The following is a 25,281-nucleotide window of genomic DNA, read 5'->3' on the forward strand; positions in this document are numbered from 1 at the left end:
CACCGTGTGTCCAAAACTAGTACTGCTAGTCCTAAAACTGCCTGGTGTTACCTCATTAGCAGGAGCAGCAACTGTCTTGATCCTGCTCTGGTAATGTGAAGACCATACTTGTGCTATAGGCTGATAATCCTGGGGGCTGATTTGCTATCCATTTTATATCCAAGGAAACTGAGGATGAAGGGAATTAAGCTTCCTAGACTTTTAGTAACTTATTCAATTTCTTTCTCCTTTCTATTTTTCCCCCCTTTTTGGATTTTCAAGACAGAGTTTCTCTGTGTAGTCCTGGCTGTCCTAGAGTTCACTCTGTAGGCTAGGCTAGCCCTGAACTCACAGAGATCCACCTGCTTCTGCCTCCCAAATTCTAGAATTAAAGGCATGTACCACTACCCCAAGTGAGAGTTCTTTTCAAATAGGGTCTCATATAGCCCAGGGTGGCCTTCAACTTGTTATATAGCAGAATGTGACCTTTAACAACCATGAGACAGGGTCTCACTATGTAGCCCTGACTGACCTTGAACCTGACATGTAGACCAAGCATCTGCCATGCCTAGAGCCTTTTGTTTTGTCCTTCCGCCTCTACATGGTTTCTCAGGATCAAACTGAGTTCATTGGGCTTGCTTCCTTGGGCAGGGCAGATGGCAAATGAGCCACTTCATTGATCCAACCCTGAACTTTTCCTATATCTACCTCTCAGCCGTGAGATTATAGACATACACTACGAAGCCCCGTGGATACCCTGGTAGGGATCAGACCCAGAGGTGCTGGGTATTCTAGGTGAAAATTCAGCCAACAGAGCCACACCCCCAGCCTCAAAACTGAATTTTGGGTAGCAATTATAGGCCATCAGAATGAAGTCATGAAAAAAGAAAAGTTCTGTCCCAAGAATGAGATAATATTAGGAAACGGCAGAGCCACAGGGTCAGTTCTAGAAGCCAGAAAGTTGGGCTTGGTCTTTATTTCTCAATCCACCCGAGGCCAAAGCCCTGAAAGGAAGTCCTGCTGCCCCTTGCTTTGGACAGTGAATGATCATTACCTGGATCCAGAAATGGTGTTCCCGTGGACAATGGAGAGGTGGGCTGCATCCTGCTGCTGGTCCAGGCATCTACCACAAGGCTTAGGGTGGAGGCGGTACTATACCAAAGGAAACCAAGGACAAGGGTGATGGTCACAGTTGCCATGTAAAAAGGGTGTGTCTAATGAAGGATGTTTCTTCTCTACAGAGGGTAAAGATGAAGCCTGGGTACCCAAAAGATCAACACAGTCTTTACAGGCATTGTGAGGTATTGATTAAGCTCTAGACCCTCTGGCTTTACAATCCTGTAATCACTGAGACAGACACACAGCCATGTTCCTCCCCAACCTCCCCAAAGGCCTCAAGGTCTGATGCCCCTGCATGTCTAGCCCTTACTTTCCTGGACACTGCCTGAGCATACAAAGGGCCATTCTGCCCTTCCCATGGGGTGGGGGGACTAGGAGTCACCTTGCAGGCTCCTTGCTGTTTTCTGAGGTGCTGATGTCAGGGAGTGTCCCTGGAGATGGAAGCTCCAAGGTCATATTCTTCTCTGCATTACCTATAGGTATGATGACATATTAGAATCAGTGCAGAGAGTTTGAATATCCAGTCTGCAGTGGGGAACAGTGGGAGGCAGTTGGGAGGTAGTGGAAAGTAGTGAGTGGGAGTCTTCCATAACACACAATTCCTGGCTACAAGTGACAAAGGCCATGAGGGTTGTGCTTTAAAGCATCAAACTGGAGAGGCTATGGTACCATGGGTTCTGCTATGCACGCTCCAGTGAAGTCTGCTTGGCAGGCTGAGAGGCCTGGAAGCACTCACGAGGCAAAGAGTTTCACGGAAACTCACCTCCTGGAACTCTGGCAACGGTTACTCTCATAACCCGTATACTGATACCCTATCCCCGTGTTAGTCTGGTGTATGGATCCACGTGCTCTCTTTTAGTATTATTTTATTATAAGTGCCTTTTAAGATTGAATTCTGACATAGCTAAGCCTTCGCCAGTGTTCCAACGTCCCAGAAAATTCTTGAAGATGACAAACTTGGAATTCAGTAGGAATTCAGTAAGAATGTTGCCTATTCAGTGACATTCAGAATTGCCTCTAGTATTGTAAGAGAGATAGTGAAAGAAATCAGGCTTTACTATCTACTACATAGAGTTAGAAATCTCAGGGCAAGCTTAGCAATGTAAGTTTAGAATTCTTATTATAGTTATATATGGCAGACTACATTACTTATTAGTAGAAAGTCCCCTCACACTATCACTTAGGATAAAATCCAAGTCGCTCCCATATACAGGAATTTACAATGGTTTAGGAAGTAGATCAGGCTGTTGTTTTAGAGTATTGCATTATTCATGAGAAGGTTAGCTAGAGCGGAACTCCCTAATTAGAACCATAACTTGGGTGTGAAAGCCCTTGCCCTAGGAGTGTAAAGACCTCACACCTGGCTTCTAAGACTATGACCTTAGATAGAGTTGACTTTAGATAGAGCTGACTTTGTCTCAGTTGTTTTATTGCCCAGTTCCTGCCAGTCCTTTTGTTTACATTCCTCTGTTTTGTGTAAGAGTCATTAAGCATCCGGTAACCTCATTTGTACCTTGCCGATGTGTCACCTAACTTCCCTATTTTCTTCTGTATAAATAGTTTGATGCTCAATTTGAAAAATTACATTCAGATTCTACACAACCTCTTGCGTTGCGTCTGTCTGTCATTCTCTGACTCCTTGCCCATCTGCAACTAGAAACCCATTCTACACAGACAAGGGACCCAAGAGGGTCTGCGGCAGGGTTCCAAAAGCAGCTTCTGCTTTTTATTTAGAAGAAGCTTAAAGGGCAGCAAGATGGCTCAGCAGGAAAGACCTTAGGTGACTAAGGTGATGACCTTAGTTGGATCCTGGGACCCACATTGTGGAAGAAGAGAACCAACTAATCAATACCCACAGGTCGTCGTCTGACCCCATGGTACATGTGTCATGTATGCGCGCAAGCATGCCTGCACACAAGTATGTACACATATCAAAGAGAGAAAAGGAACTCTGGTAAATATCCCAGCCACCCATCATGCTACTGTATCCCAGCCACCCATCATGCTACTGTATCCCAGCCACCCATCATGCCACTGTATCCCAGCCACCCATCATGCTACTGTATCCCAGCCACCCATCATGCTACTGTATCCCAGCTATCTATCATGCTACTGTATCCCAGCCACCCATCATGCCACTGTATCCCAGCCACCCATCATGCTACTGTATCCCAGCCACCCATCATGCTACTGTATCCCAGCTATCTATCATGCTACTGTATCCCAGCCACCCATCATGCCACTGTATCCCAGCCACCCATCATGCTACTGTATCCCAGCCACCCATCATGCTACTGTATCCCAGCTATCTATCATGCTACTGTATCCCAGCCACCCATCATGCCACTGTATCCCAGCCACCCATCATGCTACTGTATCCCAGCCACCCATCATGCTACTGTATCCCAGCTATCTATCATGTTACTGTATCCCAGCCACCCATCATGCCACTGTATCCCAGCCATCCATCATGCTACTGTATCCCAGCCACCCATCATGCCACTGTATCCCAGCCATCCATCATGCCACTGTATCCCAGCCACCCATCATGCTACTGTATCCCAGCCATCCATCATGCCACTGTATCCCAGCTATCTATCATGCTACTGTATCCCAGCCACCCATCATGCCACTGTATCCCAGCCACCCATCATGCTACTGTATCCCAGACATCCATCATGCTACTGAGAGGCAGTGGAGCTTCAGAACCTGGAGCCCAGAGGAAGGGAGAAAGGTCATCAGGAGTACGTCCGTGAAAAAGTCCCTACCTCTCCTTTGCCTCTTTGTGCATCCTGGCCACCATGAGGTGAGCAACGCCTGTGGAGATGAGCTGCCTCAGAACCAAGCAGCTATAGACAAAAATCTCCCCAACTGAGAACTAAAAAGGACCCTTCCCCTTGTAATGCTAATTAGAGACGGTGTTCCTATCACAGAGAGGGAAAGCACACTAAGAGGGATTATATTTAAAATATCAACTGACTTTCTGCATTGGCCATATGAAGTTACAAGCTGTTATTTGTGTGTGCTTGTTTGGTTGGTTGGTTGGTTGGGTGGGTGGGTGGGTGGTTGAAAGGGATAGTTCTGGGTGTCCTGGGTGTCACTATGTAGCTCTGGGTGTCCTGAAACTCTCAGTAGACCAGGCTTGCCTCAAACTCACAGAGATCCACCTGCCCTTACCTCCTGAGCGCTGGGATTAAAAGCGTGCATCATCAGACCTACTAAAGTTACAGCTTTCATTTGGTTTGTGTTTTTAAATGTTTAACCTTTAAAAACCAAAAAAACCAACCAACCAACCAACCAAACAAACAAACAAAAAAACAGCCAGGCATGGTGGGAAGAAAAAAAAATTGCCCCACAGGATTGCTTGGCCACAGGCCAATCAGCTAGGGGCATTTTTAAAATTGAGGTTCCCTCTTTTCAAATGACTATAGTTTGTATCAAGTAGACACAAAAACTAACTAAGATACCTGAGCTATATAATGAATTCTGAGTCAGCTAGTGCTATAGAGTGCTATGTAGCAAGACTGACTCTCTACACAAAACAAAACAAAAAGCAAAAAAACCCCATGAAAACAAACAAGAAAGCCAAAGACAAACAAAATAAAAATAACACCACCACCACCAAAGGCAGAATAGGAATGAACATGTCCCTCAAAGGCCTTGGTGGAAAGCGTGAGGAGCATAGCGGGAAGGAAGGGCTTGAGGCCAGAATCACAAGCCACCACCATTAACCAAACAAAAGCAGGAAGCATACAAGTGTTATGTTCCAGTTCAGACTGGCAGATGGTTCCATCTGCACAACTCTGAGAACCCAAGTTCAATGCCAGCAGCCAGATACAAAGGCAAGCATGGTGGAGCACACTTGTAGCCCCAGTGCTATCGAGAAGACAAGTGAAACCTTGGGACTCATTGGCCAGCCAACGTAGCTTGATTGCTGAGTCCTGGGCCAATGAAAGGCCCTGTCTCAAAAAACAAGGTGGATGGCTTCTACAGACTCCCAAGGTTGACCTTTGACCTCAATGAGGATCAGTACACACACACACACACACACACAGAGAGAGAGAGAGAGAGAGAGAGAGAGAGAGAGAGAGAGAGAGAGAGAGAGAGAGATTGATTTATTATTCACTGGTATTTCTAAGCCCCAAGTTGTAAACACCCAAAACCTTGAACAGTGAATCTGTATAGTGCAGGCTGTTCACTTTCTCTGAGTGGTGAAACAGTAGCTGGGTCCTCAGCTATGAGAGCCATGAGAACGGTTAGGGGCCATGGGAGCCATGGCCTGAACCCACCTGCTCTGTCATAAGCACCCTGAGTACAGGGCAGGAACACACAGCACCTGCCCCTGGCATGCAAGGGCACTCAGAAATTTTAGGAAAGAAAGAGCCCTTTCAGGACCTTTGGCACTTGAGCCTCAGCCTCAGGAGCTGCATCCTGGAGATGCTCTTCTGTTCCTACTTGGCAAGCTGCAGCTCAGAGTCCTCTGCATACCCAGGTCCCCTTATCAGACAGCACCTCCTTGGGAGACTGCCACAGCTTCAATTAAACAGTACCTGGATCTGGACTGGGCTCCCTTGCCTTGGACGAGGAAGATTCTGGAACCTTCACCAACTCAGTAGCATCTTCCTGCACAAGGTTGGTGACACGCATTGGCAGCAAGCTCCTTGCACTGTCATTGGCTGGGGATTCTAGAGTAGGCATGGCCTGAGGAGTGGCATGGCTGTAGAAGAAGCCAGACAAAGATCTGATGACTTCACAAACCAGGAGGTCTGGGTTTGGGGATTAGTGTCTATGGAGAAAGGCTCCTGTCTCAGCCCCTATGTGCCCTGCTATGAGCTGAGCGCAAAAGCCAAGTTTCTTAGACCTGGGTCTCTTATGGGCACCAGGCAGAGCTAGACACACACAGCAGGGACTCATATAACTGGTGAGCTTGTCAGAGAGCCACCCTAGGGTCCTGCCAGCCTGGGCTGATCCTGCCTGTGCACCCTGTGTGTCATGGGACAGAGTAGCCCCATCCAAGATCACCTGGAGAGGAACAGAAAGGAGGACAGGAGTCACCTAGTAAGTGTCTTGCGGTCACCCGGATTGGAGCAATTGGGACCAGATCCCGAGGAAGGCAGCTCACAGATAGTGTCCTTCTTTGCTGTGCCTATAAAAGAGACAGCAATGTCTTCAGAACAGGCACTGAGAAACTCAGAGTCCCCAGGAGCAGAAGTGTCAACACCACATGTAGAATCATGGACAAGGTACTAGGAGGACACAATGGCTACCCCGAGACAGAGATTCTGGCTTTCCCAGTATCTGTTCACTCTGGAGTGAGGAGGATCTATCCCTTCACTTGGCTTGGTCAGTGACGCTCACAGATGTTCACACTCAGCTACAGAAACACAGACAGACAGACAGACACACAGACACACAGACAGAGACAGACAGACACATAATTATATTTGTGCCCCCCAGAGATACATATATAGAGATACATATATACAGAGACACAGAGAGAGACATACACAGTAACACACACAGAGATGCATACACATAGACACACACACAGAAACACACAGACACACCCACAGAGAGAGACACACACAGACACACAAGACAGGCACAAATAGACACAGATACACACACACACACAAAGAGACACACACAGATACATATAGAGATACACGCAAAGACATACTCAAATACATACACAGACACACACACAAGAGACATATACACACAGAAAGACACACAGGCACACATAGACACAGATACACACACACATAAACATACACAGAGACACATACACATAGAGACACATAGAGAGATACACACAGACACAAGCACAAACATACACAAATAAATACACACTGACACACACACAGACACAGACACACACAGACAGAGACACACACACAGACACACACACAGACACAAGCACAAACATACACAAATAAATACACACTGACACACACAGGCACACACACACAGACACACACAGACACACACACAGACACACACAGACACACACAACACATACACACACAGACACAAGCACAAACATACACAAATAAATACACACTGACACACACAGGTGCACACACACACACACACACAGACACACATACACATATACACACACACACACACACAGACACAAACAGACACACACACACACACACACACACACACAGACACACACCCACCATCAGATACTCCTGGGTTTGCCCTCCATCTCTACCACATTCTTACTAAGCCAGGCAGTCAAGAGATCATAACAGTCTTCATTAGGCTGCTGTTTATATAAACAACCACATGAAAACAAGTCTGTCATACTAGGTAATAAACAGTAAGCGCTCAACCTTACTGCCTGTACTGTACTTTCTCACACCCCAACGCCAATCTCATCTCCGAGGGAGGGAGTGACCCACATGAGTTGGAAGATGCCCCAACTACTTCAGTGGAGGTGAACACAGCAAGGTCAGCAGTGCGATGAAGTTGACGCAGCTCAGCTGAGCACCCAATCCTGGCTCTACGTTCTTGGGCTGCTCATCTGCCATCTCTGGGTGTCAAACTCCCTACCCACAGAAAGGAGCTGATGGAATCTGCTCTGCACACACGCGATGCTTGCGAAGAAAGTCCATAATAGCCTTGAGTGTTTGGCTATCTGTGAGCTATGCTGAAACAGAAGTTACTCTCCCCTTTCACAACCGGAAATCCTACATCTCCCAGAGCTGCCTTCTGGGAGAGTCCACAGGGGCTCCAGAGATGAACAAGGTCAGGTGACTGTGGCAGGGCCACTGACAGAATGTGCTGTGTCACTATGCCAGTACCGCACACCTTTAAGCCCAGGACTTGAGAAGTGAACAGTTCTGTGAGTTTCAGGTCAGCCTGGTCTACTTAGTGAGTTCCAGGTCAGCCAACAGCTACATAATGAGACCCTGTCTCAATAAAAGGAGGGATGTGGTCTTAGTAGTTAAGATCACTGGATACTTTTTCAGAGGATGGGATTCAATCCCCAGCTCACAACCTTCTATAATTCCAATTCTAAGAAATCCGATAACCTCTTCTTGCCTCTGTGGGCACTAGGCATGCATGTGGTACACAGACATACGTGCAGGTAAAACACCCATATACATAAAATAAATAAATCGAAAAATAAAAATGAATCTGGGTGTAGTGGCACATGCCTGTAATCCCAGCAGTCAGGAGTCTGAGGAAGCAAGATCAGAAGTTCAAATCCAACCTGGGCAACAGAATGACTCTGTCTCAAAAGATAAATAAAGAAATAAATAATTTTAATGATGTCTTTGTGCTAGGAGTATTGCTTATTGGTATAGTCCTTGTATGACATGAATGGCCTTGAGTTCAGTCCCCAACACACACACACACTCGTGTGTCCATGCATGCATACACACATGCACACACAGCTCACACATTTAATACCCACACTTGGGAGGATGAGACAGGGGGATTACTGTGGTTTTGAAGCCAGTCTTGCCGCATAGTGACTTACAAGACATCCTGGGCTACAAAATGAGAGCGGGTCTCAGAAAGAAATAATCTAACAACATAATGATCTATGTCAGTTGGTAACCAATATAAATATAAAAAGATACATTGTATTCTCGCTTACATGGTAGGTCTTTGAAACTTACTGAGCATTATAGACAGAACATCTTAACTTAGACCTGCCACATTTTAAGCATTTTTTTTTTTTTACACATGGCAATGGCAGGACTTCAGAGACAGGCCTCTGTTGCCCCCATGTGGCAGTCTTGGGAACTCTGCCCAGACAGCCTAGCCATGCTAGCTGGAAGGTTGAGAATCTGTCTGACAGACAAACACGGAGGCCTTTAAGTAACATCTCCTCATCATATGAGCAAGGAGAAAGAGTTAGAGGAACTGGCCCCATCCACAGGTAAAAATCTTCAATATAGCCCAGCCCTCAGCTACGTTTCTGATTGCAGACAGGGTCCCACAGTACAGAGAGCATTCTGTGATTCAGGAACTTGGAAAATGCCCATGAAGCTAGGAGCCAGAAAAGCCAAGGACACCGGTTAGAGAAAAGGGTTTGCAATTTTCACCCCTCACCATCGGTTTGCCCCACCAGGAGTTTATGTGATTGTACTGTCCTTTTTGCACCCCCACCTCCATGTCTCCCTTCTAGAAAGCACACCACCACCTCCTTTTTTGAGAACAGAGTCTCACTATGGAATCAGCCTAGCCTCCAAAACACCACTTCTAATGGCAACCAGTGAAGTTCCATGATTCTTATCTCTTCCTCTGACCATGAACTCCTCCTCCCTTGTATTGTCAAAAAATTAGAAACGGGAGATGGTAAGGCCTGATGTCACGAGGCAAACTGGGGGAAAAAAACAAAGCAAAGTAATTTCTCTGCCTTTAATCTGTTGCCTAATGTCTCAGTACTCCTCTCTCCAATAAAATGTCCTATTCTGACGCAGGGAAGGTAGCTCTAATTTGTCAGATAACTCCCAGGGTAGAGACTTGAGGCTTCCTACTTACTTGTGGACCACCGGAGAATCATCCCTGACCCCAAGCTTCAAATGTGCCCACAGCCTCCTTTAACCAGGCGTGGGCCTCTGCCAGTAGAGTACCTCTGACAGGACGCAGATGTGAGCAGTGAGCAGCAGAAACCCCGAACGGATGCTGCACACATCACAGCATGGGGAGAGAAGCTTCGACCTGTTTATCCTACAGTGGTGGGAAGGTTAGGAGGCCTGTGGCGGGCACAACAGTAGCTACTAAGGAGCTGTGGGAGCTGTGGGAGCTGTGGGAGCTGTGGGAGCTGTGGGACACTCACCTGGAGACTTGACAACCTCCTCTCCAGAACAGTGGAGTTTGCAGCGGGCGCAGGAATTGACTGCTGGTGTGCAGCAGTGCATGCCAGGCTGACACTCACAGATTCGAGGAGAGTTCCCGGAACACGGAGCCTTCTCCACAAGGCCTGAGGGACACAGAGAGGGTCATGGAAGGGAAAGAGGGGAGCCAAGGGTGGGGGTCCAGTGTACACAGGGACAATCCAGGATGAAGGTAAGATGCCACATGACCCTCTGTCAGACCAGTTGGCTGTCACTCTGTGCCTCTCCTCAGTTCTCCTGATGTGCATGAAAGGGGCAGCGTGAGGGTAACCTTCACTTCCAGCCCATATGTCTGCTACTACTACATAGATTACAAACAAATAAATGTGGGGCTAGGGAGACGGCTTAGTGGGTAAAAGCAGTTGTTCTTAGAGCAGAAAGTCCTGAGTTTATATCTCTAGGGCCCATGTAAAAAACTGAACTGAGAGGACCCTATATGACTGCTACAGAAATGGGAAGACTCCTAGGGCTGGCTAGCCAGCCAATGTAGCTGAATCAGTGAGCTCCAGGTTCTGAGAGAGTCTCCGTCTCAAATAGGAAGTTGGAGAATGACTGAGGAAGACTCCTGACATCAGCCGACACTGACACACACAAACACAGACACACAGACACACACACTCCATGCATATATATGATGTCCCAGGATATGGAAAGAACTGAAGTACACGTAACTGTGTGACAGGCCATTCTGAAAAGGCATTACACTGTGATTTTCATGGACCTCCAGCAAGACTGATGTTTTAACTGTACAGGCAGGAGAGCCATCAGTGGTTGCCACGGTGAGGAGGATGGAAAGATAAACTATAGAAGCATGAGGAGTTTTAGGAAGTGCACTGTATGTTCTGGGCACAGATACACCGTCTATGGTCAAATCCCATATGATGGGCATCCCAGCTGAATCACGATGAGGCAGGAACTCAGCAATACATAGCCACACTAGCTCATCTTCTGTATTGGAGTCTGACTACTAAATGGTCTCCTCTGAGGGAGATGGCTGTGGGATAAACCACTTTCTGTGAAAGCATAGGACTTGAGCTTCATCTCCAGAACCCATGCTTAAAAAGATGGGGGTGGGGTTTGGAGAGATGGCTCAGTAGCTAAGAGTATTGCTTGCCTTGCATGATCAAAGTCCTGAGTACTATCCTCAGCATTGCATAAACTAGGCATTGCAGTGCACACCTGTGATCCCAGTACCCAGGACATGGAGACAGAAGGACGCATGCGCGCACACACACACACTCACAATTAGGAAGAAAATACAATCTTTAGAAAAATCTTTGCATGCAATAAACAAAATACACATTATAAAAAAGGCACTGAAAGCTTTGATAAAATATGATTATTAGGTTTTGAGAACAATCTCAACATGTCTTTCAACCTAACCATCCACACAAAACCAAAAGAAAATGCCAGACACTATCACTAAGCACAAGCAATTAATATTAGAAGAACCTATTTCAAGAACTCTCCTGGAAGCATCACCTTCTTTGTTAGAAAGAATGCAGCTCTTGATGCCAGGGCACTGCTCGGACTGCTCCAGGAAGGCCCTTCACATTATGAATCCTCAGATTCTTCACTATAGAAATGGGTTGAGAAAAGGGTCCTTCATGGGGGCATTGTGATGATGCCCGTTCTCCCTCCAGGGAGCACACTGCATCTTTCTGAAAAGTATGGATGCAAAAGATGGCTGCTGATATCAATCTTCAAATCCAGATAGGTAAATAGAAGCACCAGGAGATCAGATCTTGATACTTCCTGCCTCTCAGATTCTGCGCATCCCCCACCCCTGGAGAGACACGTTCCAGGGAGAGAGAATAGGTTCTCACCTGGCAAACAGGTCACGCAGGCTGTGCACTTCCCGTCTTCATTGACGTAGTAGTCAGGTGCACACTGCTTCCTGCAGTGGGCAGGACCCCGTGGGCATGGCTGTGTCGGAGACAACCCTGGGGAAAGCAGCAGGGAAGTTCTAGGCTAGGTTGTCTTGGTAACAGGCTGGCCTTCCACCCTCCATTTCTCATACCTAAATCCCATTCATCTCTGCTTTAAGCGGTTGCATCAGATAATGCTTGTGTTACAGACGGAGGCATGGACCTCGATGGAGGTCACTGGGAACAAATAGGCAGCCCAAGAATGGGGAAGATCTGGCATTCCTGGCCTGCCAACTGACAATCCGTGACCATGGACAATTGCAGCGACCTCACTCATAGTGACAATATGATCTGTTTCTCCTAGAGTGGACAAGGGTGAAGCGTCGGTGAAGTTCAGCAAGTATAGTCTGAGTGCTGGCTGTCACTCTCAGCAGAGGTCCTGATTCTCTGAGGGAACTGGGGGGACTATGGGGAGTTAAGGCCATGAAGATACTGATTCAAGCTGACTGAGAGGCCCTGGAACCACCCAGCAATCTTCCTCCCAAACTTAGAGGACAGGAGATGCAGGATGATGACGGAGGCAAAGGGTACATGATATCTGCCAGGTTCTATCTGTTCTGCCAGAGCCTGTCATGTTTGTTCAGTCACGTATGTTTCCCACTGCTTCACCACAGGTTAAGCACATGACCGAGGTGGGCTAATCAGAACATTTCATTTTTCTCCATCATCGCCTCAGAATAGGCATGTGACTCCAACAGACCAATCAGAACGTGTTATCTTTCTCACCATTGTGATTGGCTCAACATGGGCACATGACCATCAGACCACCAACCGATAAGCCCCATCCCTTGAGCGTTTTTCAAGATGGATGGTCTGGCTTTTTCTACTGAATTTCTGGTTAAAATTGATGAAATCTGGCTTGGTGGCATATTCCTTTCGTCACGACTGGGGAGTTAAATTTCAGTATCTAAATTTATCTACCTGAAATACTCCCACACTCTTCAGGATGGCTATCTCTGTTTACAGCAATCATTGAGTCTCCTGTTGCAGGGCCTGGATCATATTTGGTGAACCTATGTTCTTCTGACTCATGAATAGAAGCTGGAGAGACACCAGGGCCTTCACCATCCCAACCCTGAACAAGGCCTGGGGTCCAGAACACCAAGGAAGGCTGAAGGAGCTCAGGGTTGAGCTCAGGTGATTGTGGACCGTGTTCAAGTTCCTTCTCTGGCTTCCTATGAGGTTTATGTGCTACTGTGGGGAAAGAGCCAGGCCTCCTTTGTAGTGGCCTGAATCATAAGTGCTGTTGGTCATTTTATGAGGCAGGCAGTGAGTTGTCACCACAGGTATGTCAGCAGAGAACTGGGAAGTGACTGTCAGCAGGTGGCAAGGCACCCCTCCTAGGTGAGGACAGACAGGAGAAGACCTCTCAGCCTCTCAAATTCAAAGGTTTTCCAGCTTCCTCTACCAGCCCACCCACGTGCAAACCCTGCCACATAGTTGAGCGCTGATTTGAGAGGGCGGGCAAAATGTCAGAAATTTCCCCAAAACACGGAAGAAGGGGTTTTTCTGGTTTTCCTCTGTGGCTTGTCCGGAAGCACAGGGTCAATAAAACTCCAGCAAAACGCCCCGCCCACCACAAAGACCTGAGGTGCTCAGCCACTTTCAGCACTGAGCCTTAGAGGAAGTGAGAGGAGGGACCAGCCCCTGTCTGTAAGTCCCAGCTGTTAAGTGGAGAAAGCCTAAGACCTGGGGGTCATGCTCACAAGTGTCTTTCTCTCTCTGACTGGAACTGTGGCTTCAGAACGTCATGGCACTGTGGCCACACCTCTCTGTGGACAGAAGGGCAAAAACCGACCAGAACAGAAATGCAGGAAGCCAGTCCCTTGCAGCAAAGGAAGGCTCGTAGAGGTAGTGTCTCAGAGCTGCAATAGGATGGAGATAGCAGAAAGGGACACGCAGGGGTAAAGGAAACAGACAGCACCAAAGGACCAGAGGCCTGAAAAAAAAAAAAAAAAAAAAAAAAAAAAAAAAAAAAAAAACGGGAGGAGCTGGAAGAAATGACCTCTTCCAAGAGTGATCTTGCCATTGGATTGAAGGGTGGGTGGGTGGGTGGGTGGAGGGAATAGATGAGGAGCAGGACTAGATGAGAGGATGGGGAGGTGGGAGGAGACCACTGTGGACTAGAATTGCTCACACGCCCCACTCCCCACCCCCAATTATAATGAAACCCTTAACTTTAATTTGGAGAGACAGAGGTTTGGGAGCTCACTAAGGATAAAGGAGCCCACCAGAAGCCCTAAACCCATGGGATGAGTGGGTCTCTATGAAAAAGGAGTACACACCATGGAAAGGTGGTACGGTCAGACTGTAAGCCAGGAAGAGCTCTGGACAGAAACCTAATCAGGACAGAACCTTGTCCTTGGGTCCTCCAGTTTCTAACTAGGGGAAAGCAATGGTCTGCAGGACCCCAAAGAGGAATAGGGAAGAGAATGAGCTGGATTGGGAGGCAAGTAGGGGGCAGGAAGGAACCCAAAAGAAGCTGGGTATGGTAGCACAGGCCTGTAATTAATCCCAGCACTGGGAGAGGGCAAGAAGCAAGAGGATCAGGAGTTCAAGGCCAGCATCCGCTGCCACAAAGTTCAAAGGCAGCTTAGGCTACATGGGATTCTGTCAAGCTGTCATCAAAGGATCATCACAGGAACATTTAATTTTGTTCTTGTTGTTTGGCTGTTTTGTTTTGTTTTGTTTTGGGAGACAGGGTTTCTCTGTGTAGCCCTGGCTGTCCTGGAACTCACTCTGTAGATCAGGCTGGCTTCAAGCTCACAGAAATCCACTTGGCTCTGGCTGGGATTAAAGGCTTGCTCCACCACCACCCAGCTCAAATAGTTTTCTTTATGTATATGTGTGTTTATGAGTGTATGTCGTGTGTGTGTGTGTGTGTGTGTGTGTGTGTGTGTGTGTGTGTGTGTGTGTGTGTGTATGTGTGTCCTCAGAGGTGTCAGATCCCCTGGAGCTGAAGTTCACAGGCAGTTGTGAACTGCCTAATGAGGTTGTTGGGAACTGAACCTGGGTTCTTTGGAAGAATAGGAAGTGCTCTTAACCACTGAGCCATCTCTCAAGGTCCACAGAAATATTTTTAAATCATTTTTGGGAATAGACGTTATTAAGTTCTTTCTCAGATACATCATCTGGTAACCCGTGCAAGACTGCTCCATCAGAGAACACAGGGCTAAGCAGTTGTCCAAGCATCTCACCTAGCTATAGTCACATCCTCTATGACCTTGTACAGTACTACCTGCACCCACCTCCAGACATTGTGCCTGGGAAGCATTAATATTGGGTACATGGGCCTACTACTTCTCACCCACAGGAAGCCCTCCAGACATGGTGACCTACCTCTGATGCTGTCCTAAAAGCAGGGGCCAGATACACTGAGCCAGTGACAGAGACTTCCTCCCACCCTCAACTGTCATAGCTAATGTTTCTTTCAAGCAGACGTCTATTCCCGGATCTCAGAGACAGCACCACAGCTGCATCTCCTACCCCAGCCACCAATGAACCCCCGGCATGTGCTTGAGACTTTTGATCATAGTCACAGGGGATCAAAAAGGCTCATAACCCCTTTTCTAATCTTCAGGCCTGAAGATTGTTCCAGATGGATTTCCTGAAATTCTTCTAGAACTCACACTGTACTAGGGGTGGGGGAGCATTCCAGGAAGCCAGCAGTGGTTAGGCAAGCTCTGTCCCACAGAAGTTGCAGCCCAGGGCAGCCTGGGACGAACACATGTGCTGGCTTGGAGCAGACATGAACTGTAAAGGTCAGGGTGAGGTAGTATAGTCCTGCAGTCCCAGCTCGATTGATACTGAGGTAGGGCAGCAGGTTCATTGCTTCCCTTGAAAGAGAACCCAGTTTCAAGCCCCAGCACTCAGATGGCAGCTCATAACCACCTGTAACTCTAGTTCCAGGGGATCTGACACCCTCTTTTAATCTATGCAAGAGCTTGCATGCATACAATACATAAATCCAGGCAAAATACTCATAAAATGATGGAGGAGGAGGGTGAGAAGGTCTTGCATCCTTGTGGCAGCAGCAGACCTAGTCTTCCCAGAAGGCAGCCTTGCCCTTCCCCAGACCCTGTGACATTAGAGATGGCCTTTGGAAACCTGTAGCTAACCATGATCATGATTATCTTTGTTACCTTCTATCCATCCCTCCTCAACTCCTGCTTTTCTCCAGTTCCTCCATGAATATCATATACTAAAACAATCTACCTCTTGCCTTTGGTATCCCATACTCACCTGAGGGGCACTGGTAACAGCAGTTCCTGGCAGCCTCCCCTGGGTAGTGGCTGAGGTCTCCGGCACAGGTGGTCTTGAGTGGTCGATCCTGGAGGGTCAGAGAAGCTGGTGAAATAAGGCCAGACTTCCACCCTTAATTCCACCCTGCAGTCCCCGCTTGGTATCCGCTCACTGTCAAGGCTGAGACCTACCGTCCTAGAGATCAGGAGAAATTCCTGACTCCTCATCTCCCCACAGAAACAACGACAGCTTAGATGCAAATGGGACACCCAAGAGTCTCCATACCCTCCTCTGTTCACAGGTCCCCCCTGCACCCCTCCTCTCAGCCAGTTAGTTCTCTCAGATACCTTCAAGCTATCAACCATAGCAGCAGCTGGTCCCACCAGTGTTCTCCTCCAGGGGACTGACAAGCCTCCCACCATGTCTCTGGGACAACTGCAGCAATAAAAACACCTGGTAAAGTTTTGTATGAGCTGAAATCCTGCATACCCAGATGGAAAAGTGCCCAGATCCCGAGACACAGGCAGGACCTTGCCCACGCCCAGCATACTCAGATTCCCTCTCTGGAAACAAAACATGAACCCATCGCCATGTCTATTAATTAATTCTGTCTGCTCTTGAATTTGACATAGGTCAAACTGCTCAGTCTGTTTTATTTTTTGGGGTGGGGGTTATTGTGGCACACACTTTACTCTCAGCCCTTGGAAGGCAGAGACAGGCTGATCTTTGTGAGTCCAAGGCCAGGACAGCCAGGGCTATACCTTGAGGCCCTGTCTCAAAACGAAACAAAAAAGAAAATAATGTGTTTGGCCTGTATATATATATCTGTGTGAGGGTGTCAGGTCCCCTGGAACCTGAGTTCTGGGATTAAAGGCATGTGCTAGCCTATGTAGCAATTTCCAAACACAGCTATAGTGAATTAAGTGCCAGCTCTGATAGACCATCATCTAATTTTCTTCCTCTCTCCCCTCCCCTCTTCTTTTCTAGACAAGACTTTCATATAGATGAGGCTGGCCTCAAACTCAACTAATAGCCAAGCATAACCTTGAACTCCTGGTCCTTCTACCTCCCAAGTGCTGGGATTCTAGGCATGTGCCACTACACCCAGTTTTAAGCTGTGGCTGGAATCCAGGGCTCCAGGCATGCTAGGCAAGCACTCTGCCAACTGAGCCACACTCCTAGCCTTGCTCTCCATCCAGTGCTCCCCCCCCTCCCCCAAGCCCTTGCACTGATCATTTAGCTGCAATGTTCGAGGCTGCCATCTGTCCTGCATTGTTGTTGGCACTAACCGATGCATGATGGTTGCCAACGTGCGTTGGGTATCAATGCTGCTTTTTAAAGATGCAGTAGCTTTGGTGGGGGTGGGGTGGTGTGGTGCAGTGATAGCTTGTGGTATGGTTTCTTTGCATTTCTCTCATGACTAATACCAGCCTCACTTATTATTGGGAAGAAAGTCCTGCAGCTTTCTAGTGTTCTTTCAACTGTAAGCCCCACTGGGAGGGCTTTTGTTGGACTGTGAAAGGCAGTCTGTGTTCTGGAGACCCAGTAGAAAATTCTACAAGGGACAGAACTGTAAGCTATGCTCCCAGACATTAGGCTCCTGATACCATGAGCCCTCAACTCCATAATCCTGAGGTTATCAGTCACACAAGCAATGCCCAAGCTCATGGTATTCTGGCTAGATTCCACCCCCACAGTTACCTGAGGCTCTTGCCTCTCTTACTCTCACCTCTCACTCTCCTTCTCTCCCTCCCCCACCCCCCTCTCCACAGGGGCACGGCCGGCCGCCCTCTGCTTCTTTACTCTTCTCTCTCTCTCTGCTTTTCTACAATAAAGTTTTTACATGGACCATCACTGCTCATCAGGACCCGCCATACTGGAGCAATGGAATAGGCTTTCCCCTAAAGAACCACGTCTAATCGCCCGCAGGAAGGCCTCCCAGCGTTTCCAGCTGCCAGACCTGAACAAGGACTCTTGCCCCTGCAGAAACCACCCAGCACCTTTCCTCGCCCCCCCCCACCCCTTTCTCCCTTTGGCCTTGGAGCTGACTGAGCAGCCCCTGGTGCCCCCACTTCGTTCTCAGCTCTTCCAAGACATTCAGCGGTGTTCTGGGGTATCCAAGACTGAGAACCCCCAGATTATGTTTTCCCTACCCACCAGAGGGGAGTTTGGCGGCCTGACGCCCATCCAGCCACGGTTCCATGGGATCCCACGGCAATCACCCAAGTCTGCCCGCCCAGTGCCCCCGAGTTCTGGCGAGACGCAGGTCATCTCTCCCACTCCTTCTATTTCCCCACGTCCAGCGTCTCACAAGCTTTGTCACGGTTAACATTGATTTTCAACTTAACAGGACCTAGAATCACCTAGGAGACAAGCCCATCATTGGGAAAAGTCAGGGTAGAAACTAACACATTGACCATGGAGGAGGCACTGCTTACTGGCTTTTCCCCAGGCTCACGGTGGCTGCCTCTTTCTTTATACCGACAAGACCCTCTTGCTCAGGGATGGCACCTCCAAAGTGAGCCTTCCTGCATCAATTAGCCAACATGAAAATGCCCCACCCATATATGCCATGGGTCAAACTAATGGGAGACAATTCATCCACCAAGCTTCCCTCTTCCTAGATGTGTCAAGGATACAACCAAGATCCGCCATCACACTTGCCTTGGCTACATATGGATTCAAGGCCAGCCTGGGATGCAAATGGGGGTAGGGTGGGGTGTTGTATTTGTTGCCTTGGCTACACATGAATTCAAGGCCAGCCTGGGATGCAAATAGGGGTAGGGTGGGGTGTTGTATTTGTTGCCTTGGCTACATATGAATTCAAGGCCAGCCTGGGATGCAAATGGGGGTAGGGTGGGGTGTTGTATTTGTTGCCTTGGCTACATATGAATTCAAGGCCAGCCTGGGATGCAAATGGGGGTAGGGTGGGGTGTTGTATTTATTTGTGGAAACTTCAGAGAGCTACACCAAGCTTAGTGGTGCTGGAAGGTGGGTGTGTGGGTGCTAACTATACTTTTTTTTTTTTGACACTTCTGAAATCATGTCACCTTGTTAACTTGAAATGATAAATATAACCTAAGGTTTAGGGGCTGGGTTGTAGCTGAGTGGTAGAGTGCTTGCCTAGTATGTATGATACCTGGTTCTGACTGCTGCAGCTAAGAACACTGAGACATTCACACAGCACAGTCGGGAGGCACAGGCTGCCTCTGTTCATTCTCTCTCTCTCTCTCTCTCTCTCTCTCTCTCTCTCCCTCCCTCCCTCCCTCCCTCCCTCCTCCCCTCTCTCTCCCTCCCCCCTCCCTCCTTCTCTCTCTCTCTCTCTCTCTCTCTCTCTCTCTCTCTCTCTCTCTCTCTCTCTCTCTCTTTTGCAGGTCCCTTGAAGAAGCTTTTATTTCTTAAGTCACAGGGGTGGGGCTAGGGGGCTCCTAGAACCCTCCAGGTAGCAACCCAGCGCGCACAAGCTGCAGTTCCCTGATGGGCCCCTCCCTGCGTGTGTACAGAAACCTGAGGCAGAGCTAGCTGGAGCTGTGAGGACTCAGCCCCTTGGGGCCTTCAGAGTATGGGAAAATTTTATGTCCTTGCCCTGGGTTTTCCCTCCTGGCCTGCCCCATCGTCTCACTGATAGCTAAAGAGCATGAGGCAGCATTGCCCTGTCCCTGAACCATCTGAGAACCATCTGTCTGCTTACATTCCTGCTGTTCCACCCAGGGCAGGTGAAGGTATATGGTACCCTGCATCACTTCTCCAAAGCCAGCCTACTTTCAGCCAACTCCTGCTTTATAGATAAAGAAACTGAAGTCCAGAGAGGCACAGCTGTTTGCCTAAACTCACACAGCAACCAAATGTAAATTGGAGATTTGAACTGTACCTTGTCTCCATTTCTCCCCCTCCCCATCTCAGCCACAGGACTTTAAAAAGTCCAGTGTACTGGAGAGGACAACATGTCCCCCATACTCCATATCAAATCATGAGCCCAAATTAAGGGACTTTCTACAATTTACCCATTTTTAAATGTCAGTACAGAAACTGAAGAGATGGCTCAGCAATTAAAGAGTGGGAGGAACAGAGTTTAAAACACCAGCCTCATATAAATAATAATGAAAATGTCAGCTCAGAACAAATCATGCTGGCACATACCTGGAATCTATCTCTCAGGAGGCAGAGGCTGTAAGATTAAGGGGTCAAGGTCTCCCTCAACTGTATATAGGATACCTGAGACCCTGTCTCAAAAGGTTTTTTTGTTTTTTTGTTGTTGTTGTTGTTGTTGTTGTTTTAAAGTCAGTGCATATAGTTCCAGCACTCAGGAGATAGAGGCAAGACAAATTCAAGTCCATCCTGGGTACCTGGCTGGTAAGGTGGAAAGAGGGTAAGAGTTTATCTCAAAAGAACTTGGAGGGTGGGGAGACAGTAGAGGACTGGGGATATAGTTCAGTGGTAGTATGCTTGCCTAGAATGAGGCCATGGGCTTAATCCCCAGCACCATTAAACCAGCCAACCAACCAACCAACCAACCAACTAACCAACCAACCAACCAACCAACCAACCAACCAACCAACCAACCAACCAACTTCAGTGTCTGAATTATAGTCTGCTGAGGAATGTGAGGGAGATCACTCTAATGGATAATATTTGAATAACTGGTAAATTAGGATGCAGGCTGTTTGTTTGGCTTTGCTTTGTTGACACTGGGTCATGCTATGTAGCCAAGGCTGGTTACAAAATGTTTCTCAGGCACCAGCCTTCCGAGTAGCTGGACATAGAGAACCATGGCACTAGAATAATTGGGGACTCTTTTCTAAAATTCTGTGTAAGTTCACAGCCTGCACTATCTTCTGGATGCCCAGGGTAGCAATGGGAGCCTGTCACTCAGAGCCCCACAGAGGGAGCCCCAAGTGTGTGTGTGTGGGGGGGGAGGAGGCTGGGGGGAAGGCCCTAGCTTTCTTAGTCCCATAAAGGGACTAAGTCACCTGTAGCTGCCTCTGCCTAAACTGTAGTTTTATTCCCCGAATCCACCAGTTCTTCCTCACCTTCCTGTTCTCTCAGGGTGACCTCATACTTACCCTGTCCCCGCATCCCATTCACACTACTGACACCAGAAAGGCCTTTGTTTTGGGTTCTGAGTCAAGCCTTTTAACAGCAGATCTATCTCTCCAGATCTGAAAGGTCCTTGTTTTATTGGCTTTGTGTTCTCTGGTACTTGAGAAGAACCAACTCCCTGGTGCATACTAGACAAGCACTCTGCCTACGCTGCCTTAGTGCCTCTGTTTTTATTTAGAAGGTCTCACTAAAATTTCCAGGCAAGTTATGATCCTCCTGCCTCAGTCTCTTGACTAACTGGAATTACAGGCCTGTACCACTAGATCTGGCTACCACCAAAAGCTTTTTTCTTCTTCTTTAGATATGTTCATTTTCTTTTATGTGTGAGTGCTTTGACTGTATGTAATATGTGCACCACATGGGTGCTTGGTGCCCATGGAGGTTAGAAAAGGGCATTGGATCCCCTAGAATTTGAGTTATGAGTGGTTATGAACAACCATGTGGGTGCTGGGAATTAGATGCTGGTCCTCTGAAAGAGCAACAGGTGCTGCTAACCACTGAAGCAGCGCTCCATCCCCTATCATAGGGATCTTTAAAACCACAGGTCTGAGAATTCCTGTGCCACAGAACACTGGGCACCACACTGTCTAGACTCTCCAGGCCCCACAATCAGGAGTCAAATAAACCTCTTTTCTAAAAATTTAAAATACTGTTGTTGTTGTTGATGATGATGATGGTGCTTCTATGTGCTCTGCGTGTGTGCTCGCACGTGCGAGCGCACTTGCTCTCTGTGTGTATATGTATGTCTGTGTGTCACACACATGCCACAGTGCACACTTGTGGAGGTCAGAAGACAATATCCAGGTATCAGTTCCTTGCTTTCACCTTCCATCTTAGAGCAGAGTCTTTCATTGTTTCTGCTACGTAGTCACCTATCCCCACCTCCCTTCTCATCTGGAATTATAGTTGTATGCTGCTTCTACATTGGTGTTCTTACATGAGTTCAGGGGCTCAAACTCCAGGGCATCAGGCCTGTGTGATAAACACTTTCACCCACTGAATCATCTTGTCAGCCCCAAATGAAACCTCTTTGAAGCACTTGGCCTTGTGTGTTTAGTTACAATAACAAGAACATACCACTAGGCCACGTCTTCCATTTGCAATGCCAGCAATGGAGGGCCAAATCCTCACACACATCCTTTCTTCCACATACTCTCTAAGCTCTTCGCTGGAAGGGCTTGTGACATTAGACAGAGCTGACACTTGAAGGATTTCCCATTGCAGGGTTCATATGATCTCTGCACTAGTGAAATCCTCAGTAGTTAAAGCCTCTAAGCTTGAAGACTTTGAGCCCCCAGGACTCATACGGTGGAAGGAGGGAGAGAACCAATTCCTGCAAGTTGTCTTCCGACCTCTACATGCACATCCTGGCATGCATATTCACACAGACATGTGCACAAATAAACAACTGTAACAATAAAGAGATATCTGGAATAGTGACGCATGCCTGTGATCCTAGAACTCAGGAGGTGGAAGGAGGAGGATTTGAAGTTCAAGGCCAGACTAATCTTAGGGAGGAGGAACCTGGTAGGAAGTTTTCAGGTATTCGAAGAGATCAATGTAATTCTTGTGGAACCTGGTAAGTTTGGCTTGCTTCTATGATTCCCAATGCAACCACAGTCTTTAGACCATGCAACCAGGTGGGCCAGAGCTCTGAGGAAGTTGAGGATGGAAGAGGCAACTAGGAAGAACAAGGAGTCCCTGGAGCGTAACAGAAGCACAGTTCTGTGACCTCCTTTCAGCTCGCTCCACTCCTTAGAGCCACCAAACAATACACTCTTGGCCACCAAATTTGTTAAAGTTCATTACAGCAGTGAGAAGGATCTAATAAAACATCACCAGGCTGAACAAAAGATTCTACTCAGGCTGGAGAGTTGGCTCAGCAGTTAAGAGCACCGGCTGCTCTTCCAGAGGTCCTAAGTTTGATTCTTAGCACCCACATGACAGCTCATAACTGTTTGAAACTCCAGTTCTAGGGATTTTGACACCCTCACACAGATGTCTGTGCAGGCAAAATGCCAATGCACATGAAATAGAAATAAATAAAAATCTGTGTAAAAGAGAAATAGAAAGAAAGATCTTACTCCTGGACTGGAAAATATCAATAGGATGAAAGGTATCAAGATATGTGGAGCCCTAGGCTATTGTAGGCAGCTTATGTGAAAAGAGTTGATGCCCCTCGACGCGGGTCTGGAATGCAGCACGAGTTCTGCAGGCTGAACTCTCTTGAAGCATGCATACTTGAATACGCCATCTGAGACCTGAACTTGGGTAAAATAGAACTTGTATGCTCCTCCCAAACACTTGCTGTGTCTTCTCAGGCTTTTCCCACCATTCAGCCAGGAGCCTAACAAAATTCCCCACAACCCCATCGCTGCTTGCCTCTTCCTTGATAGCTCCTCTTATTAAGGCAGATGTGACATCTGATTAGGTTGCCCAGTGAGAGCAGGGTCTTAACCCACTGCAGTCTATACAACTGGGCTCCTCGCATGCCTCCTCCTTGCAGTGCCCCTCCCTTGCCCATTCTGGGCTGGCCATATATGCCACCTTCTTTTTGTCACCATTTCTTGAGCCAGGCTCTTCTGCTAATTTCTCTAAGACAGATCCTTCCCTTAGACAGAGCTGGTATGTTCTCTGAAATGTCGTCTGATCTGCAGGTCTAGCTGGGCACTTCTACTTGGATAACTACAGATAAGCCACCCCCAAGTCAGAACACAGCTCAACAGAAACCACACAGGTCCAACCTGGGCTTAAGCTGCCTGTGCAATGACCTCCAGCCTCAGGGTCCCCCCCCCCCTTTTCTTCTGTCCTGAGATGCATCGGATGCCAGTATGTGCAGACCTAGAAATGAATCACTCCTACTCAAGAAGTATTTTGGTCAGATATGAGTAGATACCACTGAAAGTTCCAGTAAGGGCTGTCCTAGTCTCAACAGAACTGCTCTCGAGCTGAGTAATGCAGCTGCCCTGCCTTGGCCTTGGAACCCTTGTTGCTTGTGAACCTCAATTGAGGAAGGCAGCCTTCAATTAAGAGAAGCTATAGTCTCCTTTTCCCCTCTCTTCCCATTTTGGTTTCCTCCTCTGTTTCTGGGGTATCCCATGGAATTCTGCCTCTAGTCAGGATTTGAATGGTTCTGAAAGTTACTTTTCTACAGGAATCCAAGAAAGTTCTCTTGCCCTCTGTTGAATACCAAGACCGCCACAGTTAGCCCTACTGTGCAAGATGACTGGGCATGCTTCATCAGTGACAGCCTATTAGCAGAGCTGCATGCTGCAAAGACTCATTCATGAGAATTCCCCTATAGGAACCTTAAAATGTTAAGCCAGAGCTGAAGGAGGAAAATCAGACTGGAGCCAAAGGCAGGATGCCCGGGGAAGATATCAGGGGAATTCTGAAGCCACAGAATTCACCAGAAGGCATGGCCTTATACCATCCCAGGGAGTCTGGAAGAAAAGAATGGAACAGAGGAAACTCTGTCTCTCTGGACTTGTACCACCTGAGTCCCAGATAATTTTACAAATACAAGGCCTGTCTCTTTTTCAGAAAACATGCTTGTCACAAAGTGACAAAAACTGAGAAGAAAAAAGCAGAAAAAATTGAAAAAAAGAATTTGAGATCCCAAACCAAAATATATATGTGTGTGTGTGTGTGTGTGTGTGTGTGTGTGTGTGTGTGTGTGTGTGTGTATACTTTCAATATAGCTCAGACTACCTTGGAACTTTTTTGAAAAATGATATTCTATGTCTTTTGTGTACATGTGCACATATGTGTGCATTCTCATGCATGAGCTACCTCCTACTTGAGGAGATCAGAGAACAATCCAAGAGTTAGTTCTTTTTTTCCATATGTGAGTCTTGGGGATGAAACTTAGGACGTCAGACTTGGTGGCAAGAGTCAGAGTGCCTTTGCCTGCTGAGCCATCTTGCTGGTCCTATCTCTAGACTTCTGACCATCGTTGCCTTGGCCTTCCAAGTGCTGGGATTCCAGTTATGTAGTAACCAGCTTTAAATATATATATATATTGTGCAGAGTATGTGTCTGTTTGCTTG

General features: G+C 47.5%; 1 protein-coding gene across 1 annotated transcript in view; it reads right to left on the reverse strand.

The window, feature by feature from the left end:
* Tnfrsf8 (tumor necrosis factor receptor superfamily, member 8) overlaps nt 1–25,281 on the reverse strand; it is a 48,033-nt gene that overhangs the window by 19,814 nt on the left and 2,938 nt on the right. The window contains exons 2-8 of the mRNA NM_009401.3: nt 16,133–16,220; nt 11,789–11,905; nt 9,905–10,048; nt 6,154–6,244; nt 5,649–5,815; nt 1,481–1,571; nt 1,034–1,131 (exon numbers count right to left, since the gene is read on the reverse strand). Of these exons, the coding sequence (NP_033427.1) occupies nt 1,034–1,131; nt 1,481–1,571; nt 5,649–5,815; nt 6,154–6,244; nt 9,905–10,048; nt 11,789–11,905; nt 16,133–16,220 (796 nt within the window). The remainder of the gene's footprint in view (nt 1–1,033; nt 1,132–1,480; nt 1,572–5,648; nt 5,816–6,153; nt 6,245–9,904; nt 10,049–11,788; nt 11,906–16,132; nt 16,221–25,281) is intronic.

Source organism: Mus musculus, chromosome 4 (assembly GCF_000001635.26).
Source record: "Mus musculus strain C57BL/6J chromosome 4, GRCm38.p6 C57BL/6J".
Lineage (NCBI taxonomy): Eukaryota > Metazoa > Chordata > Mammalia > Rodentia > Muridae > Mus > Mus musculus.